The following is a 23,184-nucleotide window of genomic DNA, read 5'->3' on the forward strand; positions in this document are numbered from 1 at the left end:
TTCTGATCCTTGGAAGATTTCTACATTTCTGGAATTATTCCCTTCTCTTAGTCCCTTTTTTCCTTTCGTTCATTTTATTTAAAATATTTCCCACCGGTTTCATCTAGCTGCATTTCATCCCTTTTCTCCCCCCTGCAGGTGCCTTGGCCCAGTTCACCATGACTCAACCAGCTTCTGAGTCGGTATCCCCTGGAGGAAAAGTCAGGATCACCTGTACCAGGGCAGGTGGTAGCATTACTAGCTACTATGTGAGCTGGTATCAACAGAAACCTGGCACTAAACCGGTACTAGTGATCTATAGTTATTCTAGCAGACCTTCTGGAATCCCCGAGCGATTTTCTGGTTCTTATGATTCTTCCGCCAATTCAGCCACTTTGACCATCTCCAACGTTCAACCAGAAGATGAGGCTGACTATTACTGTTTGTCTTATGATGGCAATTATCAGTGCACAGTGATTCCACCTTATGGGGAACTGTGACAAAAACCAGAAGGTGCCTCTGTCTTCCTTGAAGGCTTCGCTCAACACTGGTTGCAGGTGGTTTGACAGAAGAATTTCACGCATCAAGGAAATGTATTTTTGACAGTTTCAGCATCCTCTTTTCATGTCGTCATCACCTTCCATCACCTCCCCAGCTGGCATTCTACAAAGAATATCAATGGGGGGGACACAGATTCCCTTAACAACTGCAGGGATTTGCTTAACAACTGTGGGAAGGATGGTCATAGAATTGGATGTGACTCATGTAATGACCTCCTTGATGGTTTCAGGTGTGTCATAAATTGAGGACTACCTGTAGAGGTGGTGTACATTCAAGAAAAGGAATGACGTCCCTGGATGGAGATGGCCACATGCTTTGTTGAATTTGGGGAGGGGTTAATGTGTTTGGGCGGAGAAGCCCACCCCTTTGCTTTTAGCACACCCTGCATTAACCTCAAAGTTAGGTCACTTCCCTGAATTGAGGGGAGCAACTGCACTAGTTCCCCATATTCTTCTGAGTGACGTTTAAGTTTCTAGTCCTCTTTCTAAAGCTTTTATGGCATGGGGGGGCCAGCTTAATGCAGGGACCACCTCTTTCCAATGGTCCACCTGCCTATCTGACCCTTTGCTTAGTTTCTCAGGCTGAAATCTGGGAATCCTAAAGACAGATCAGTTCGGGATGTTATGGGAAGAGAGATGGAGTTGGACTCTCTACCCTTCCTCCTTCCTCTTTCAGTGGAGATTCACCAATGAAATCTCCTGCCAATCACCTCCTGCCCTTGTCCTAGAAATAGATGTAGAGGCTTTAAAAGGGAGAAAGAGGAAGGGTATTTGCATACCTTTGCAGCCTCTCTTTCTTGCAGCTCAACTTAAGGGTGAGGAGAAGAGGTCCACCTAGAAGGAACTTTGGTTTCAGAAGATCAGTCCTTGCCCATTTCTCTGCCATGGGTCAACCGTTTCTCTTCCTCCCCTTCCTCCTCACCTGCTTCACTGGTAAAGGATCCTGTTGCCAGGCAAAGATCAAGCATCTTCTCCTCTTCCTTGGAAGATTTCTACATTTCTAGAATTATTCCCTTCTCCTAGTCCTGTTTCTCTTTTCTTTCAGTTGAATTAAAAATGTTTCTCTCTTATGGCATCTTACATGCATTTCATCTCTTTTCTTCCCCCTGCAGGTGCCTTGGCCCAGTTCACCATGACTCAACCAGCTTCTCTGTCGGTGTCCCCAGGAGGAACAGTCAGGATCACCTGTACCAGGGAAGGGGGTAGCATTAGTGGTTACTATGTGCACTGGTATCAGCAGAAACCTGGCACTAAACCCCTAGCAGTGATCTATAAATATAGTGAGAGGCCGTCTGGAATCCCTGAACGGTTTTCGGGTTCTTACGATTCTTCCTCCAATTCGGCCTCTTTGACCATCTCCAACGTTCAACCAGAAGACGAGGCTGACTATTACTGTTTGACTAGTGGTGAAACTTCTCAGTGCACAGTGATTGCACTTGATGGGGAACTGTGACAAAAACCAGAAGGTGTCTCAGCCTTCCTTGAAGTCTTCACTCAACACAGGTTGCAGATGGTTTTACAAAAGAATTGCACAAAGTCAGACACTTATTTTGGATGGTTCTAGCATTCTGGAGTCATGTGATCAGCCCCTGGGTCCTTCCCCACTGTCTTCCAACAAACCAAGTCAATGGGGGGAAACTAGCTTCATTCTCACAACCATGAGATTAAAGCAACATCTGCAGAAATTCGTTTAACAACTATGGCACAGAAGGCCCAAAGATTCAGGGCAACCCACTTATCAATTCGCCTCTTAACAATTGCAATTGTTAAATGAGTTGCATTGGAACCACTAAGGCTGAGAAGGACAAGCGCACAGAAGCAGATTATTCCAGATGTGTAGATAATTCCTACCTAAACTTCTTTTTTTCAAACCGAAGTATTAAAATCAGCAGGCGATTCTTGGTGTCATCCTCTGTAGGAGAAGTAATAAAGAAGGCACATTTGTCCCCTCCTTGTCCTTTTTTTCATCTCATTCTTTTCTTTTTTTAAAAATAGAATTTATTTTTATTTTCAAAACAAACACAACACATAAAATCTTCCTTCTTTACATACGGTAGAAAGTCTATAAGTTGGTTACAAAAGGTTTTTGTACATCTCTTCCATAGTCATAAAACATAATTCATATTAACTCAAGTATTTTAACTCAAATATTTATACATGTTACCCTTATACCTCCATTTATATTTGACTATAATTATTTAAACATCCTTCATCATAAAATATACCAAAGTTTAATACATAACCACATACTGGCATTTCATTTAATATTTCTAAAATCCTCAAATAACACTGAATCCTTATGTCCTATTCTAGCTAAACATCCTTAATGTTTAATAACAAACTTTTCTAATCCTCCTTTCCAAATCACTGTTGGCAATTTTCATCTAGTTTCCTTATATTATACTCATACATATATATAGGTTGTCATCATTATCCCTCCTTTATTTGACTATATCCTGTATCATAACATTTCCCCCCTAATAATCAAAACTTAACTGTATCTAACTTAATTCTTTTTTATTAACCTTTGTATATAATCCAAAAGGATTTCTAATCTTCCTTTCATGGGTACCATTCAATATTCATATCCAACTATTATTTATCACAACACTACATCATTCTTTTCTTTTGTCTGCCCTACCTCTGATGTTTGAAGAGGATGACATGATGGTTCTTGAAGGACCATAAATGCTGCATTTCTTCAGCCCAGATGGGGATATTGCAGATGTTGCAACATCAGTGGCCAGTAGGGGCTGCTGGTGCCCTTTCATGTTTTTTCCAAAACAACAACAATAACTTAAGCAAAAGGATAACAGATGTGGCTCCTTCAAAGTCCAGACTTTTCCTCTAGAGTAAGGGAGGGAGGAGGGCATGATCGGTCACAGAATTGGAGCTGGCAACAAAGTTGGACAGTGAGGAGGTTGGGGAGGAACATGGGCCAGTCGGGGAGTCTGGGGAAGGCTTGGATGAGGGCTCTGTGTGAGAGGCAGAGAGGGGGCTGGGGAAGAGAGGGGGCTGGGGCCATCTGTGAGTTATGTGCCTCCAGAGCTCCAAGTCAGACAGCAACAAGGCAGAGGAACAGGGGGAACCTGTTCCCAGTGCATACATGCACAGAGCTGCCAGAAGGCAAGAACAGTTAAAACAAAAGGGACGACTTGGGAGTAAGGCTTGGAGGTGATTGGCCCCTCCCATAGGACATAAAGGAGGAGCAAAGGCACATGAGCCTTTGCAGGAAGCAACTTTGTTCATGCTGGTTTAATTCTGAAGCTCTGTTTTGACTCTTTGCTCCGTGTGGCCTCGCCAAGCAAATTGCCAGTTAGGTCTTTGGCAGCGTTTCAAGGAAGATAAAGGTTGGTGCTTATCAGCCTCGTCCTCCGCTCCTTACTACCAGAAATATTGCTTTTCAACAAGTCATATCTTAGCAGCTTCTTCCTTTACTCTCTAATCAGCCTCCCAAAGGGTTGGGTTGGTAGTTGAAGAGCAAAGAGATTTGCATGAGGAGGTCTTATCTTGTCCTTTGGGGATTTAGGAGAGGTGGAGAGGAGGGGAGTGGGAAATCCACTTGGTTTAGAGAAGGGCTTTGTCCATTGAGTTCTCCCACCATGATCCAGGCACTTCTCTCCATCGTCCTAATCTCTGTTGGTAAGAGAAATCCTTTTGGAAGTAGGATCAACCTTTTCTAGAACTAAACTTGGAAGAACCTCCTTGCTGGACAGTTGAGTTGGCCATTCTTGACCTTCCATTGAACAAGCAACATCTTGCTCTCTTTCAGGTCCTAGCCTTCAACAACTGCAGACCCTGAAGGACGCAGAATTTGGTGCAGCTGGGGGCACAGTCACCATATCTTGTCGATACGATGGTGGGAATCTTGGAGATGGCCACTACCCTTTGTGGACCCAGGAGATAGCTGGGCACCAACATCGAGGAGTGATCTCTTATACCACTTCCAGACCACCAGGAGTTCCAGAACGTTTCTCCGGGTCCAGATCAAGAAACATGATGTCCTTGACTATCACTGGAGCTCAAGTTGAAGATGAAGCCACCTATTATTGTTGTGTCTGGTCAGGCGATCAGTTCCACAGTGGTTTGTTCAGAAGAGGAAGTGAGACAAAAACCCTTCACCCTCCCCCCCTTTTTTTTGTTCTGCCTGCCTCAGTGACATGTAGAATTGTGGTGGATATAAGGCAAGAGGAGAAGACCATCCTATCCAAACGATCTTCCCTCAGAAAGTCCCGCTCCACTTACATTTTGGCTTTTATTCTTTGCTTGTTCGTTACTGAAATCTTAGGGCAGTTTGATAATGACAGTGTGCGCACAGTGTGACTATATGAGACAACCCAGGATCAAATACAGTAACCAGAGGTTTGTATTTAAATAATGGTTTTATCAAAGAATATATACATACATATACTGGGCAAAGTTCAAACAATCAATCAGCAGCTACAGCAGGGAAGAATACATGAAGAGAGAGATATGCCCCAATAGGGCCTTTCTTATAATACAGACTCTTACAGTGGTAAGAGTCAAATAACCCTGCTGTTTTATTCCTACCATTGCATCATCATTACAGCATCTGGTCAGCTATTAAATCATAATTACCCTGACATTCCTCCCATTTAAAGCTGAACAGCTGTTAATCCTCTCCAATATTCATGATGCTTTCTATCTCTATTGTGTCCTCACCTCCTGCTTCGGCTTCTACTCTCACTGCTACAAACGCTACTAGTACTGTTACTACTACTACTGCTGGAACTGCTCCTAATTTCATTTTATAATAACTCTGCACACTGTCTCCTTCTCCTCCTCCTCCTCCTCCTTCTCTTTCTTCTTGGAAAAACAGTCCAGTTGCCTTTTGAAAAAACACCTTTGAGACAACTGACCCAGATGACTTAGAATCCCCACAGACATTTTCCCCCTCCCTGGCTCCAAATCTGACATATGCAAATCTCTCTGTTGTTCATTGACTTAACTACAAAACAACACCATGCTTTTGGGGAATAACTAATGAATGAAAATTTCATTTGCATGAAAGGCGAAAGCAAGGGGCATTTAAGGAAAGGAAAGGAGAAGCTCTGAAGAAGGTTATACTTTTCTTTCCTAAAAGGACATTCCTTGCCAACTGTTGACCATCAGTTGGGCTGTGGTCTTCCTTGCATTCCTCACTTACAGCACAGGTAAAGTTTTCCTGGTCTGAGAGAGAATTTGGTTGTAATTTTCAGGACTTGGTCCTTTGGAAATGATCAAGGCAAAGGAAGATGCATCAGTTTAGCAGTAGCCCTTCCTTGTTCTCCCCTCTCTCTCCCCCTTTAAAGGCATTAATGGTCAAATAGGTTGGACTCAACCTCTGACAACTTCCGTATCTCCAGGTGAAACGGTTACACTCTCCTGCACAGCTGAGCAGAGTTCTTACTGCATTGGCTGCTACCAACAGAAACCAGGAGAAGCACCTCGCTATTTCCAATGTAGTGGAAGCAGCAGCAATAGCAATAGCAATAGCAGTGGACTTATATACCGCTTCATAGGCCTTTCAGGCCTCTCTAAGCGGTTTACAGAGAGTCAGCATATTGCCCCCAATAATCTGGGTCCTCATTTTACCCACCTCGGAAGGATGGAAGGCTGAGTCAACCCTGAGCCGGTGAGATTTGAACCGCTGACCTGCTGATCTAGCAGTAGCCTGCAGTGCTGCATTTAACCACTGCGCCACCTTGGCTCCTCTTAGCAGGGGAGAAGGGATCCCAGATCGGTTCACTGCCACCAAATCTGGGACTACAGGAACTTTGACCATCACCAATGCGCAGGCTGGAGACAAGGCAGATTATTTCTGTGGTCGCTGGGACAGTGCTGGTACTCCTCTTCAGCCTGAAACAAGAAGCAACAATCCTTGACTTGTGACCAGGGCCATTCGAATTGAGGAAAAGACACAAGCCAAACTCTTGCAGGTTCATCTCCATCTGCAGAGAAGTCTCTCAATGGACAGCAAGAAGGATGATGGAGACAGCAGTGTGGATGAGAAGGGTGCGGGGAAGCCCATAGATCCATGGTCTCAACCCTCCACAAATTGTGAATGAAGAAGAAGTGAACTTGCAGGAGTTAGAAGTGACTATTAACTGGGTCAAGCTAGATTGGAAATGGAGTAAAAGAGATTGTTGTCTGAGGTCAGAGGACTAAGTAGTAATTCCTGGGTCAGGTTTGCACCATAGATTGTGGATATACAGATGAACTCTTAATAAAGATTGGAATAATCATGCGTGGTTCTCCCACATTAGATGTTGAACTGAGAAGACCATACGCCAAAGCTTTGCTTCTTAGGAGAAATGAATAAGCCACTAAAAACATGAAACTCTTCTGATGGAAGCTGCTATGGAATAGATCCTTTACCTCAACCTCAAACATACCACTAAAGTGAAGGAAAAGCACAGAGAAGCATGATGACAAAACATAGATATAATATTGAGTGTCATTTTTGGTATTATAGCATTAAAATGTTCCATTCTTATTTTCTTTCAGCTCCTCCTTATTTTTCTGTCTAAAAAGAAAAAGGGGGAGAAGGATGGAAGAAGGATGATGATGTTTGAAGAAACATTGAAGATTCCCTGATCCCCAATCATGTGCTCAGGTTTAACTGGGAGCTTTTAGGTCTCCCCAATATTCAGATCTTTATGCAAATCTGTCCTCTGCTCATTGGCTAAGCTAGAAGACCTCAGAATGCTTTGGGGGAATAAAATATTCTAGTAGAACCAATTGGTGCAGATCTCATTTGCATGAAGAGGCCAAGCAGAGGCATTTAAGGAAAGGAAAGGAGGAGAAGAAGGTTAGAATTGTCTTCCCTAGAAGGACATTCCTTGCCAAAGGTGACCATGGGTTGGGCTGTGGTCTTCCTTGTGCTTCTCACTTACTGCACAGGTAAAGTTTTCCTGGGCCAAGAGAGAATTTGGCTGATTCTTGTAAGAACTTGGTTCCTTGGAAATGTCTAAGAGCAAAGGAATCAGAGTCAGAATATTTCTGTCTTTTTCTCTCCTAAAGGCATTGATGGTCAATTAAGTTGGACTCAGCCTCCTTCGAGCTCTGTGTCCCCAGGTGGAACCATTGCGGTTTCCTGTATAACCCCAAGTACTAACAGTGTTAGATGGTTTCAACAGAAAGCAGGAAAAGGCCCTCGGTATGTCCACTGTAAAGGCTGCAATAGGGGAGAAGGGATCCCTGATCAGTTCACTGCCACCCAGTCTGGGACCACAGGAACTTTGACCATCACCAAAGCAGAGGCTGGAGACGAGGCCAATTATTACTGTGGCAGCTGGAACACTGGTGGCACTCTGTTCCATGGTGGTGAATTCATAGGGGGAAGGGTGACAAAAAACCTCCTCTCTTCCTCTTCAGCCTGAAACAAGAAGCAACAGACCATGTCCTGTGACCGGGGACATTTGAATTGAGGAGAAGACCAGGTGGGGAGGATGTAGATCTTGCAATATCAGTGGCTAGCAGGGGGTGCTGGTGCCCTTTCATGTTTGAGCAAAAGCATGGCCAGATGTGGCTCCTGAAATGTCTCATCTCCTTCTTGAGGGTAAGGGAGGGAGGAGGACACTGAGCATTCACAGAATAAGTGTGGTAGTGCCGGATGAAAGGAAATGGTTAGGTCCAACCATTCTGCTTCCAAGGGTATGTTTCGGAAATGAAATAAAATGAATGCATGGATTACTGATGACCTGCCCTAGTCCACATGCCCAAATGGATTAAACCCTCCTCTTTGTTAGAAATGATAGACAGGTTTGCCACGATGTGATATATTCATGCGCTATCATATGCTACAAATGTAAATTCACTGAAGCTTGGTATTCAACCAACATATCTATTTGCAGACACATTGATTTAGAACCAGGCTACAAACCCAAAGGGGACTGTATCAATCAAGTGGGCTGGGGGTTGGACTAGATGACCCACAAGGCCCCTTCCAACTCTGTTAATTTGGAACTGGAGAAATGCCCATCCAACAATGGCACCAGCCAACTTTTTAGTGGGTGACCATCTTACACAATGATCAACTCATCATACAACAGGTCACACGACACAAGAGATCACATCTAATGATGGTCAGCCAATCTTACCACCCACGGACCACCTGAGATCAGTAGAAGCAATGTGAAGAACTGAAACAAGGCCCTTCAACCAAAGTCCCGCAGAAGGTGTCACCTAGCCTGATGATGGAATGTCAATGTCAATATGTCAATAGCTCTTCTTTTGCCTTAGACTGCTGATCTCGAAGGGACAGGTTCTCTCCTTGAACCATGTGAATTAATCAACGAATGTGGGATAAATTCCCTCAACCCATCCAATGTTTTGTCCAAAGGAAAATACTTTTTTTTGGTAATATGGCTATGTAGATTCCAGCAGATCAAAACAGGTTCTTGGAATGACCCCAGATAGACTTCAGTCTACTAAACCACTAATTCTTGTTTCTTCCTTTTCTCCCAATGCAGGAAAATAATAGTTTTGGACCAGACACATCTTAGCAGTTGCTCATCCCTCTCTAATCTGACACCCAGAGGGCTGGGTTGGTAGTTGAAGAGGAAAATATTTGCATGAGGGGATCCTCTCTTGTCCTTTGGGGGTTTAAGAGAGGAGGAGTGGAGACAAGGAGGAAATCCTTTGGCTTGAGAGAAGAGATTGGCCCATTGAATTGTTCCACTATGTCCTGGGCATTTCTTCTCTCCCTCGTCCTGATCTCTGTTGGTAAGAGAAATCCATTTAGAAGGAGAAACAATTCTTTCTAGAACTAATCCGAGAAAACCTTCCTTGCTCTATTGTTGAGTTTTCCATTTGTGGTGCTCCTCTTGACCCACCGTTAAACAAGCAACATCTTGCTCTCTTTCAGGCTCCAGCCTTCAACAACTGCAGAACCTGAAGGACCCAGAATTTGTGACCCCTGGGGGCACAGTCACCATATCTTGTCGATACGATGGTGGGAATCTTGGGGATGGCAACTACCCTTCGTGGTACCAGCAGTTCCCTGGGGATAAACCTCGAGCTTTGATCTATACAACCAGTTCCAGACCATCGGAGGTTCCAGCCCGTTTCTCCGGGTCCAGATCAGGGAATGTGATGTCCTTGACTATCACCGGGGCTCTGGTTGAAGACGAAGCCACCTACTATTGTTGTGTCTGGACGGGTAGTCAGTTCCACAGTGATTGATTCAAGTAGGGAAGTGAGACAAAAATCTCCTCTTGGGTTCATTTCAATTTCTCTTTTTAAAAATTGCTCTGTTTTCAGAAGTGACATTTGACAGAGAGAAAGAAATATGGACTTTGGGTTGATAGAAGACCAGCTGACAAGAGCATCCCATCCAGGTGATCTCCATTTAGAAAGTCCAGCTGCTGTTCATGTCTTTTCTTTCTATTTTTCTTACACTCCTCAATTGGAGTCTACAGGTGATTTCTTGGCCTCGTGTCACTCTGGGAGTCCAGAAAACTCCTGGCATTTGAAGGGTGTCGTCATTGCATTTAGAGAAATGACATTAGGGCTCAAACCCAGTGTTGGTTTTGGTCCTTCTACATCATCCAATCCAAGAACCATCCAATTTTGGTTGATTTAAGACCAATTTTGGTTGATTTAAGACAAATGCATCTATCACATCCATTTGTCCTTCATTGAGAAGGACTAGCTCTACCCGGTGTTTATGCTTTCATCCTTTCCCTCTTCCTCCTTTATAACTTAGGCATGTTTGATATGAATCCACGTTTGTGCAGATACTATGAAATTCCTGAAATCTGTCCTTTACATAATGCTGTGTGCTAGTATTTGGAAAAACAATTATCATATCTATTGGTCATTCAAGACTGTCCCTTATCATCCAAAATATCACTTGTAATTTTGTGTTTTCTGCATGATGTCTTCTTTATTTCTTGCTTTTTGAATATCTATCCATCTATCCCTCCTTCCATCCCTCCATCCATCCCTCCATCCCTCCATCCATCCCTCCCTCCCTCCCTCCCTCCATCCATCCATCCATCCATCTTTCCATTCATCCATCCATCTAGTTAGTTAGCTAGCTAGCTAGCTATCCCCAGATGCTATAGTAATTGTGTTTTAGCCCTTACATGTTATGCAGATGAATAGAATTTCATAATCACATTTCTATATAAACATTTGCATTTCCCGTTCATGTAAGAAGTAGGATGTTTGAATAAACATGGAAGGTTCCCTGATCCCCAATAATGTGGTCACGTTTAACTGGAAGCTTTTAAGTAACCCCAATTTTCAGATCTTTATGCAAATCTGTCCTCTGGTCATTGGCTAAGCTAGAGGACCTCAGAATGCTTTGGGGGAATAAAATATTCTAGTAGGACCAATTGGGCAGATCTCATTTGCATGAAGAGGCCAAGCAGAGGTATTTAAGGAAAGGAAAGAAGAAGAAGAAGGTTAGAATTGTCTTCCCTAGAAGGACATTTGTTGCCAAAGGTGACCATGAGTTGGGCTGTGGTCTTCCTTGCGCTTCTCACTTACTGCACAGGTAAAGTTTTCCTGGGCCAAGAGAGGATTTGGTTATCATTCTCATAAGAATTTGGTCCCCTGGAAATGTCTAAGAGCAAAGGAATCAGAGTCAGAGTATTTCTGTCATTTTCTCTCCTAAAGGCATTGATGGTCAATTAAGTTGGACTCAGCCTCCTTCGAGCTCCGTGTCCCCAGGTGGAACGATTCCGATTTCCTGCACAACTCCGAATACTAACAGTGTTAGATGGTTTCAACAGAAAGCAGGAAAAGGCCCTCAGTATGTCCACTGTAAAGGCTGCAATAGGGGAGAAGGGATCCCCGATCGGTTCACTGCCACCCAGTCTGGGACCACAGGAACTTTGACCATCACCAATGCAGAGGTTGGAGATGAGGCCGATTATTACTGTGGCAGCTGGAACACTGGTGGCACTCTGTTCCACGGGGGTGAATTCATAGGGGGAAGGGTGACAAAATCATCCTCTCTTCCCCTTCAGCCTGAAACAAGAAGCAACAGACCATGTCCTGTGACCGGGGACTTTCGAATTGAGAAGAAGACCAGGTGGGGAGGATACAGATGTTGCAATATCAGTGTCCAGCAGGGGGTGCTGGTGCCCTTTCATGTTTGAGCCAAAGCATGGCCAGATGTGGCTCCTGAAATGTCTCATCTCCTCCTTGAGGGTAAGGGAGGGAGGAGGACACTGAGCATTCACTGAATAAGTGTGGTAGTGCCGGATGAAAGGAAATGGTTAGGTCAAACCGTTCTGCTTCCAAGGGTATGTTCCAGAAATTATGAAAAATGAATGCATGGATTACTGATGACCTGCCCTAGTCCACATGCCCAAATGGATTAAACCCTCCTCTTTGTTAGAAATGATAGACAGGTTTGCCACGATGTGATATATTCATGTGCTATCATTTGCTACAAATGTAAATTTACTGAAGCTTGGTATTCAACCAACATATCTACCTACAGATACATTGATTTTGAACCAGGCTACAAACCCATAGGGGACCCTATCAATCAAGTGGGCTGGGCGTTGGACTAGATGACCCACAAGGCCCCTTCCAACTCTGTTAATTTGAAACTAGAGAAATGACCAACCAACAATGGCACCGGCCAACTCTTTAGTTGGTGACCTTCTCACACAATGACCAACTGAACATACAACAGGTCACACGGCACATGAGATCACATCTAATGATGATCAGCCAATCTTATCACCCATGGACCACATGAGATCAGTAGAAGCGATGTGAAGAACTGAAACAAGGCCCTTCAACCAAAGTCCCACAGAAGGTGTCACCTAGCCTGATAATGGAATGTCAATGTCAATATGTCATCAACTCTTCTTTTGCTTTAGACTGCTGGTCTCGAAGGGACATTTCCTCTCCATGAATCATGTGAATTAATCAACGAAGATGGGATACATTCCATCAATCCATCCAATGTTTGTCCAAAGGCAAATACATTTTTTTTCCTGTAATATGGCTTTGTAGATTCCAGCAGATCAAAACAGGTTCTTGGAATGAGCCCCAGATAGACTTCAGTCTACTAAATCGCTATTTTTTTTCCTTTTATCCCAGTGCAGGGAAATAATAGTTTTCGACAAGATACATCTTAGCAGTTGCTCATCCCTTCTCTAATCTGACACTCAGAGGGCTGGGTTGGTAGTTGAAGAGGAAAATATTTGCATGAGGGGATCCTCTCTTGTCCTTTGGGGGTTTAAGAGAGGAGGAGTGGAGGCAAGGGGGAAATCCATTGGCTTGAGAGAAGAGATTGGCCCATTGAATTGTCCCACCATGTCCCAGGCATTTCTTCTCTCCATCGTCCTGATCTCCGTTGGTAAGAGAAATCCATTTGGAAACAGGGACAATTCTGTCTAGAACTAATCCCAGAAAACCTTCCTTGCTCCATTGTTGAGTTTTCCATTTGTGGTGCTCCTCTTGAATCTCTGTTAAACAAGCAACATCTTGCTCTCTTTCAGGCCCCAGCCTTCAACAACTGCAGAACCTGAAGGACCCAGAATTTGTGACCCCTGGGGGCACAGTCACCATATCTTGTCGATACGATGGTGGGAATCTTGGGGATGGCAACTACCCTTCGTGGTACCAGCAGTTCCCTGGGGATAAACCTCGAGCTTTGATCTATACAACCAGTTCCAGACCATCGGGGGTCCAGCCCGTTTCTCCGGGTCCAGATCAGGGAATGTGATGTCCTTGACTATCACCGGGGCTCTGGTTGAAGACGAAGCCACCTATTATTGTTGTGTCTGGACGGGTAGTCAGTTCCACAGTGATTGATTCAGGTGGGGAAGTGAGACAAAAACCTTCTCCAGGGTTCATTTCAATTTCTCTTTTTTAAAATTGCTCTGTTTTCAGAAGTGACATTTGACATTGAGAAAGAAATGTGGACTTTGAGTTGATAGAAGACCAGCGGACAAGAGCAACCCATCCAGGTGATCTTCATTTAGAAAGTCCCGCTGTTCTTCATGTCTTTTCTTTCTATTTTTCTTAACACTCCTCAATTGGAGTCTACAGGTGATTTCTTGGCCTCGTGTCTCTCTGGGAGTCCAGAAAACTCCTTCCATTTGAAGGGTGTTGTCATTGCATTTAGAGAAATGGCATTAGGGCTCAAACCCAGTGTTCCTTTTGGTCCTTCTACATCATGCAATCGAAGAACTACCCAATTTTGGTTGATTTAAGACAAATGGATACGTCTATCACATCCATTTGTCCTTGATTAAGAAGGACCAGCTCTACCCGGTGTTTATGCTTTCACCCTTTCCCTCTTCCTCCTTTATAACATAGGGATGTTTGATATGAATCCATGTTTGTGCAGATACTATAAAATTCCTGAAATCTGTCCTTTACATAATGCTGTCTGCTAGTATTTGGAAAAATAATTATCATATCTATTGGTCATTCAAGAGTGTCCCTTATCATCCAAAATATCGCTTGTAATTTGGTGTGTTTTGCACAACAACTTTTTAGTTTTTTGAATATCCGTCCGTCCGTCCGTCCGTCCATCCGTCCGTCCGTCTGTCTAGTCAGTCAGTTATCTAGCTAGCTAGCTATCCCCAGATGCTATAGTAATTGTGTTTTAGCCCTTACATGTTATGCAGATGAATAGAATTTCATAATCACATTTCTATATAAACATTTGCATTTCCCATTCATGTAAAAAGTAGGATATTTGAAGAAACATGGAAGGTTCCCTGATCCCCAATAATGCAGTCAGGTTTAACTGGGAGCTTTAAAGTCTCGCCAATTTTCAAATGTTTTATGCAAATGTGTTTTCTGGTCATTGGCTAAATTAAACGACCTCAGAATGCTTTGGGGGAATAAAATATTGTAGCGGAACCAATGAGTGCAGACCTCATTTGCATGAAGCAGCCAAGGACAGACATTTAAGGAAAGGAAAGGAGAAGAAGAAGGTTAGAATTGTCTCCCCTAGAAGGACATTCCTTGACAAAGGTGACCATGGGTTGGGCTGTGGTCTTCCTTGCACTTCTCACTTACTGAGCCAAGGTGGCGCAGTGGTTAAATGCAGCACTGCAGGCTACTGCTAGATCAGCAGGTCAGCGGTTCAAATCTCACCGGCTCAGGGTTGACTCAGCCTTCCATCCTTCCGAAGTGGGTAAAATGAGGACCCAGATTGTTGGGGGCAATATGCTGACTCTCTGTAAACCGCTTAGAGAGGCCTGAAAGGCCTATGAAGCGGTATATAAGTCTACTGCTATTGCTATTGCTATTGCTACTGCACAGGTAAAGTTTTCCTGGGCCAAGAGAGGACTTGGCTGTAATTCTCATAAGAAGTTGGAAATGGCTCCTAGTGAATGAAGATGCATCAGTTTAACAGTTTTTCTTTATTTTTCTCTCCCTCCATCCCCTCTTTATTTAAAGGCATTAATGGTCAATCCGCTTGGACTCAGCCTCCTTCCAGCTCCGTGTCCCCAGGTGGAACCATAACAATCTCCTGCACAACCCAGAGTACTAGAACCATTGCCTGGAACCAACAGAAAGCAGGAGAAGCTCCCCATTTTGTCCACTGTGATGGCTGCAGTAGCGGGGGAGAAGGAATCCCAAATCGATTCACTGCCACCCAGTCTGGGACTACAGGATCCTTGACCATCAGCAATGCAGAGGCTGGAGACGAGGCAGATTATTACTGCTGTAACTGGAACAGTGCTGGTACTAGGCTGCACTGTGGTAAATTCTTATGGGGAAGTGTGACAAAAGCCTCGTCTCTGCCTCTTCAGCCTGAAACAAGAAACAAAATACCTTGACTGGTGACCAAGGAAACTAGAGCCGAAAAGACACGAGAGAAACCTTTGCAGGTTCATTTCCCTCTGCAAATAAGTCTCTCTGCCCTTATGAAGAGGGATGAGGAATACAGGAATTGGAAAGAGAAAGCCCACAGATCCACAATCTCAGTCCCCCATGGTTTGAATAACATGTATCAAAAGATAAGAGGTAAAATTGGAGAGAAGCTACAGGGAATTTTCAGGTGCATCAACACTTGACTGGAGATGGGATAAAAGGGACTTTAGGAAGACACAGGCTAAAATGTGCCCACTGGGGAAAGTTTGGGTCAAGATAGAGGATGTAAGGATGAACACTCAGTAAGGATTGGCACCCTCACATCTTCTGTAAGAGAATGAATAAAGATGACCTGCTTTGTCCCATTCTTGTTTTCTTCCAACACATTCTTTTTTTGGTCCTTCCTCTAATACCGTATTTAAGGAGAACTATAACAATTAATCATTGTGTTTGGGTACAATCCACCAATCCAATCTAAATTTGTCAGAGCGAATAATAAAATAAAATGACCAAATGCAACATTTCGGTTTGTTTGGTACAACGTCTTCTTGGATTTTATTTCTTGCTTTTTGAACAATATACTGTACATATATTAGGCCTTAGATTCTGTAGGAATTGCATATTAATCCTAGAAGGACATTCCTTGCCAAAGGTGACCATGGGTTGGGCTGTGATCTTCCTTGCACTCCTCACTTACTGCACAGGTAAAATTTTCCTGGGCCAAGAGAGGATTTGACTGTGATTCTCATAATAACTTGGTCCCTTGGAAATATCTAAGAGCACGAAACAAATTCCACCAGTCTAACAGTCTTCCTTCCTTCTTCTCCCCTCCCTCTCCCCCTTTAAGGTGTTGATGGTCAATTAAGTTGGACTCAACCTCCGACAAGTTCCATATCCCCAGGTGGAACTATTAGGATCTCTTGCACAACTACTCAGAGCTCTAACTGTATTGTTTGGTATCAACAGAAAGCAGGAGGAGCACCTCGCTATGTCCAATGTAGCGGATATGGCAGGGGAGAAGGGATCCCAGATCGGTTCACTGCTACCAGATCTTGGAGTACAGGAACTTTGACCATCACCAATCACAGGCTGGAGACGAGGCAGATTATTTCTGTGGTAGCTGGGACAGTGCTGGTACTGCATTGCACGGTGGTGAATTCTTACGGGAAAGTTTAACAAAAACCTGTGTCCCTTCTGCCTGAAACCAGATGCAATGTACCTTGACTTGTGACTGGGGACATTCGACTTGAGGAGATGACACAAGCAAAACTCCTGCAGGTTCATCTCCATCTGCAGAGAAGTCTCTCAATAGACAGCAAGAGGGATGATGGAGGCAGGACTGTGGATGAGTGCAGGGTTTTTACAGTGAATCATCTGGATGGTCCTTGGAACTGAGGTTACACGTGTAAGTAAAAACTGCAGCAATCTGCAGAAAATATTTGCCTGTCAGCTATTCTTTGCTTTCAGTGTGTTCCCAGGCATCAAGGGCACGGGATGAAACAACGTAATGAACCTGCAACATTTTATTCACTCATTTGATAACACTTGTATTCATTCAGCTATAACAACATGCACATTCTCACGTATACCAATGATGTAAGGACTAACCAATTATTGTGCCTTGGAGACTTGTTAGCCAATGATGATATAACACGTAAAGTAGGTAGAACTAAAGAAGCTGAAAACGCTACACGTATGATGTTTCATCTGATGTTCCATCTGCAGAGAAGTCTCTCAATGGACAGCAAGAGGGATGATGGAGGCAGGAGTGTGGATGAGGAAGGTGCAGGGAAGCCAATAGACCCATGGTTTCAACCCTCAACCCTTCAGAAATTGTGAATGGAGAAGAAATGAAGGTAGAGGTGATTTTTATCTGGTTCAACACTAGAGTGGAAATGGGATTGATTGATTGATTGATTGATTGATTGATTGATTTGTATGCCGCCCTTCTCCGGGAGGGACTCAGGGCGGCGAACAACTCGAAAGGGGAAAAGGGGATACAAACACAATACACGTAATTAAAATACACAAAAGTCATACAGCCATACAAGTCGAGAGGGGAGGGGAACTCATCAACCCCAGGCCTGCCGGCACAGCCAGGTTTTGATGGCTTTCTGGAAGGCCTGGAGAGAGGTGAGGGTCCGAATCTCCGCGGGGGGTTCATTCCAAAGGGCCGGAGCTGCTACAGAGAAGGCCCTCCCCCGGGTGGTAGCCAGATGGCATTGGCTGGTAGACGGAACCTGAAGGAGGCCGACCCTGTGCGATCTAATGGGTCTATGGGAGGTAATTGACAGCAGGCGGTCTCTCAAGTACCCAGGTCCAATACCATGAAGGGCTTTATAAGTTACGACTAGCACTTTGAAGCGTATCCAGAGACCAATCGGTAGCCAGTGCAGCTCGCGGAGGATAGATGTAACGTGGGTGTACCGGGGTGCACCCACAATCGCTCGCACGGCTGCATTCTGGACGCGTTGTAGTCTCCGAATACTCTTCAAAGGCTGCCTTTGAAGGGATAAAGGGGATTCTATGAAAACAGAAAACTAAAAAGTAACTCTTGGGTTAAATTGGTGCCATGAATTGTGGAAGTAGTGATGTACTCTTAATAAAGATTGGAACAGTCCTCTAATCATCTAGTCATCTAATGTTCTCCCACATTAGAAGTTGAACCAGGGAGACCAGTTGCTAAAGCTTTGCTTCTTAAGAGAAATGAATCAGCCACTAAGAACATGAAACACTTCTGATGGAAGATGCTGTAGATCCTTCACCTCAACATCAAGCATACCACTAAGTCCAGAAGGAGAAGCCCAGGGAAGCATGACGAAAAATCAAAGATATAATGTTGTCCTAGAATGTCTTTTTTTAGTATCATAGTATAAAAATGCTCCATTCTTGTTCTCTTTCAGCTCCTCCAATTTTTTTATTTCTATCTTCTGGGAATAGACAGAAGAAAGGGGAGAAGGACGGAAGAAGGAAGACGATGATGCACAAAGGATGGCAAAAGCTGCATTTCTTCTGCCCAGGTGGGGATAACACAGATGCTGCCATATTAGTGGCCAATAGGGGTTGCTGCTGCCCTTTCATGTTTGTGCAACAAATGACTTCAGCAAAAGGATGGGCAGATGTTGGCTCCTGCAAAGTTTCATCTTTTCTTCTAGAGTAAGGGAGGGAGGAGGGCACTGAATCCTCACCCAGCAAATGAAATAAGGAAGGATAAAAGTAAAAGGTTTAGGATCACAAACTCTGTTCCCAGTGGCTTTTCAAAATATATATATATATTAAAGGGTATAAAAATTGCTTATGACCTGCTCTAGTATGTAGGTCCAGTTGGAAGATGCTTCTCTTTCTTTTCCCTAGACTGTTATTCTGGCAGGGAGATATACTTTCCTTCAACAATTAATGAGTTTGGGGTACAATCCACCAATCTATCTTACATTTGTCAAAGGACATAATCAAATGACCAAACGCAAAATTCTGGTTTGTTTTGTATAACGGCTTCTTGTATTTTATTTCTTGCTTTTTGAACAATGTACTGCATATCTGTTAGGCCTCAGATTCTATAGGAATTGCATATGAGTCCTTACGTGCCATGGAGATAAATAGAATTTCATAATTACATTTACAGATAGACATTTCCATGTTCCATTCATTTGAATGCAGGATGTTTGAAGAAATATTGAAAGTTCCCTGATCCCCAATAATGCAGTCAGGTTTATCTGCGTGCTTTTAAGTCTCCCCAATTTTTAAATCTCAATGCAAATGTGTTTTCTGGTCATTGTCTAAATTAGATGACTTTAGAATGCTTTGGGGGAATAAAATATTGTAGCGGAACCAATGAGTGCAGACCTCATTTGCATGAAGCGGCCAAGCAGAGGCATTTAAGGAAAGGAAAGAAGGAGAAGGAGGTTAGAATTGTCTTCCCTAGAAGGACATTCCTTGCCAAGGGTGACCATGAGTTGGGCTGTGGTCTTCTTTGCATTCCTCACTTACTGCACAGGTAAAGTTTTCCTGGGCCAAGAGAGGATTTGGCTGTGATTCTCATAAGAAGTTGGAAATGGCTCAGAGTGAATGAAGATGCATCAGTTTAACAGTTTTTCTTTATTTTTCTCTCCCTCCATCCCCTCTTTATTTAAAGGCATTGATGGTCAGTCCACTTGGATTCAGCCCCCGTCCAGCTCCGTGTCCCCAGGTGGAACCGTTACAATCTCCTGCACAACTCAGGTTACTAGAAACATTTACTGGTATCAACAGAAACCAGGAAAAGCCCCCCATTTTGTCCACTGTGATGGCTGCAGTAGCAGGGGAGAAGGGATCCCAAATCGGTTCACTGCCACGAGATCTGGAAGTACAGGAACTTTGACCATCACCAATGCAGAGGTTGGAGACGAGGCAGATTATTATTGCGGTACCTGGGACAGTGCTGGTACTGCGTTGCACGTTGGTGAATTCTTATGGGGAAGTGTGACAAAAACCTCCTCTCTTCTTCTTCAACCTGAAACAAGAAGCAACAGACCTTGACTTACGACCGGGGACATTCAAATTGAGGCGAAGACACAAGCCAAACTCCCGCACGTTCATCTCCATCTGTAGAGAACTCTCTCAATGGACAGCAAGTGGGGTGATGGAGTGTGGATGAGAAGGGTGCAGAGAAGCCAACAGACCCATTGTCTAAAGCCCCTGGGTATATGTACTAATTGTGAATGTAAAGAAGTAAACTTGGAGAAGCTAGAGGTGATTTTTAACTGGGTCAACCTGAGTTTGGAAATGGGATAAGAGCGATTGTATGTCAACAGAGCCCGAAAAAGTAATTCCTGGGTTAGATTTGGTCCATGGATTGTGGAAATACGGATGAACTCTTAGTAAAGATTGGGATAATCATGTGTGGTTCTCCCACATTAGATGTTGAACCGAGGAGACCATGTGCTAAAGCTTTGCTTCTTAGGAGAAATGAATCAGCCACTATAGAAATGAAACTCTTCTGATGGAAGATGCTGTAGATCCTTCACCTCAAACTCAAGCATGCCATGAAGGTGAAGAAGGACAAGCACAGAGAAGCATGATGACAAAACAAAGATATAATGTTGACCTAAAATGTCATTTTTGTGTCATAGTATTAAAATGTTCCATTCTTGTTCTCTTTCAGCTCCTCCTAATTTTTCTGTCTATCTTCTGGGAACAGACAAAAAAGGGAGTGGGGAGCAGGATGGAAGAAGGATGAGGATGGAGCACAAAGGATGGCAAAAGCTGCATTTCTTCGGCCCAGGTGGGGATAACACAGATGCTGCCATATTAGTGGCCAATAGGGGTTGCTGTTGTCCTTTCATGTTTGTGCAACAAATGACTTTGGCAAAAGGATGGGCAGATGTTGGCGCCTGCAAAGTTTCATCTCTTCTTCTAGTGTAAGAGAGGGAGGAGGGCACTGAGTCCTCACCCAGCAGGTGAAATAAGGAAGGATAAAAGGAAAAAGTATAGGACCCCCAACTCTACTTCCAGTCGCTTTTTGAAACAATTAAAAAGAATCTGAAAATTGCTTATGACCTGCTCTAGTATAAAAGTCCAGTTGGAAGATACTTCTCTTTCTTTTCCCTAGACTGGTATTCTGGCAAGGAGACATACTTTCCTTGAACTCTAACAATTAATCAGTGAGTTTGGGGCACAATCCACCAATCCATCCTACATTTGTCAAAGTGAATAATAAAAGGACCAAATGCAAATTTCTGGTTTGTTTTGCACAACTGCTACTTTTATTTTATTTCTTGCTTTTTGAACAATATTCTGCACATCTATTAGGCTTCAGATTCTATAGGAATTGCATATGAGTCCTTACGTGCCATGGAGATAAATAGGATTTCAAAATTACATTTACATATAAACATTTCCATGTTCCATTCATTTAAATGCAGGTTGTTTGAAGAAATATTGAAGGTTCCCTGATCCCCAATAATGCAGTCAGGTTTATCTGGGTGCTTTTAAGTCTCCCCAATTTTCAAATCTTGATGCAAATGTGGCCTCTCATCATTGGCTAAACTAGAAGACCTTAGAATGCTTTGGGGGAATAAAATATTCTAGTGGAACCAATCAGTGGAGACCACATTTGCATGAAGCGGCCAATCAGAGGCATTTAAGGAAAGGAAAGAAGGAGAAGAAGGTTAGAATTGTCTTCCCTAGAAGGACATTCATTGTCAAAGGTGACCATGGGTTGGGCTGTGGTCTTCCTTCCACTCCTCACTTACTGCACAGGTAAAGTTTTCCTGGGGCAAGAAAGGATTTGGCTGTGATTCTCATACAAGTATACAAATGGCTCCGAGTGAACAAAGATGCATCAGTTTAACAGTATTTCTTTCTTTTTCTCTCCTCACTCTTTCTCTCCCTCCATCCCTCCTTTATTAAAAGGCATCAATGGTGAGTCCACTTGGACTCAGCCACCCTCCAGCTCCGTGTCCCATGTTACAATCTCCTGCACAGCCCAGAGTTTTGCTGCCATTGCCTGGAACCAACAGAAAGCAGGAGAAGCCCCCCATTTTGTCCACTGTAGCACCTGTGGTAGTAGGGGAGAAGGGATCCCAAATCGGTTCACTTCCACCCAGTCTGGGAGTACAGGATCTTTGACCATCGCCAATGCAGAGGCTGGAGACGAGGGAGATTATTATTGTGTTAGCTGGTGCGGTACAGTCAACGGGTTGCACGGTGGTGAATTCTTTTGGGGAAGTGAGACAAAAGCCTCCTCTCTGCCTCTTCAGCCTGAAACCAGAAGCAACTACTTTGACCAGTGACCGTGGAAACTAGAGTTGAAGAAACAGGAGAGAAACTTCTGCAGGTTCATTTCCCTCTGCAAAGAAGTCTCTCTGTCCCTATGAAGAGGGATGAGGAATACAGGAATTGGAAAGAGAAAGCCCACAGACCCACAATTCCAGTCTCCCATGGTTTGAGTAAAAACTATCAAAAGATAAGAGGTAAAATTGGAGAGAAGCTACGGGTGATTTGCAGGTCCATCAACACTTGACTGGAGATGGGATAAAAGGGACTTTAGGAAGACAGAGACTAAAAATTGGCCACAGGGGCAAGTTTGAGTGAAATCCATTTGGAAAGAGGCACAATTGTGTCTAGAGCTAATCCCAGAAAAGCTTCCTTGCTCCATTATTGAGTTTTCCATTTGTGGTGCTCCTCTTGACCCTCTGTTGAACAAGCAACGTCTTGCTCTCTTTCAGGCCCCAGCCTTCAACAACTGCAGACCCTGAAGGACCCAGAATTTGTAGCCCCTGGAGGCACAGTCACCATCTCTTGTCGATATGATGGTGGAACCCTTGGGGATGGCAACTACCCTTGGTGGTCCCAGAAGGTACCTGGGAAGAAACCTCAAACTTTGATCTTTGCAACCAGTACCAGAGCATCGGGGGTTCCAGCCCGTATCTCTGGTTCCAGATCAGGGAATGTGTTGTCCTTGACTATCACTGGGGCTCTGATTGAAGATGAAGCAACCTACTATTGTTGCATCTGGACGGGTAGTCAGTTACACAGCGATTGATTCCGTTGGGGAAGTGAGACAAAAACATTTCCTTTCACAGGCAGGAAACCCTACATCTTGTTAAAAACATCCAGTGTTGGAGCCTTCACAACATCTGGAGGCAAGTCGTTCCATTGACTAATCGTTCTTCCTGCCAGGAAATTTCTCCTTAGTTTTAGGTTGCTTCTCTCCTTGATTAGTTTCCACCCATTGCTTCTTGTTCTGCCCTCAGGTGCTTTGGAGAATTAATAAAGAAGGCACATTTTGCCCCACTCTTGTTTCCTTCCAACACATCCTTTTCTTCTGCCCCTCTGATATTTCAGGAGAAAGAAAATGATG

At 43.8% G+C, this 23,184-nt stretch overlaps 1 pseudogene and 1 gene segment (V, D, J or C); both read left to right on the forward strand.

Annotated features, from left to right (window-relative positions):
* The first annotated feature begins 717 nt into the window (after positions 1 to 717).
* On the forward strand, positions 718 to 1,992 carry LOC148048857 (immunoglobulin lambda variable 6-57 pseudogene; annotated as a pseudogene).
* A 19,543-nt stretch (positions 1,993 to 21,535) lies between these two features.
* LOC148048858 (immunoglobulin lambda variable 8-61-like) lies at positions 21,536 to 22,866 on the forward strand. The segment is given in 2 exon segments: positions 21,536 to 21,581; positions 22,550 to 22,866. Coding segments are annotated over 2 exon segments (363 nt in total).
* The last annotated feature ends 318 nt before the right edge of the window (positions 22,867 to 23,184 follow it).

The sequence above is a fragment of the Thamnophis sirtalis genome, unplaced genomic scaffold, assembly GCF_051295495.1.
Source record: "Thamnophis sirtalis isolate CommonGarterSnake01/CBP01778 unplaced genomic scaffold, rThaSir2_p1.2 scaffold_2, whole genome shotgun sequence".
NCBI classification, from domain to species: Eukaryota; Metazoa; Chordata; class Lepidosauria; order Squamata; family Natricidae; genus Thamnophis; species Thamnophis sirtalis.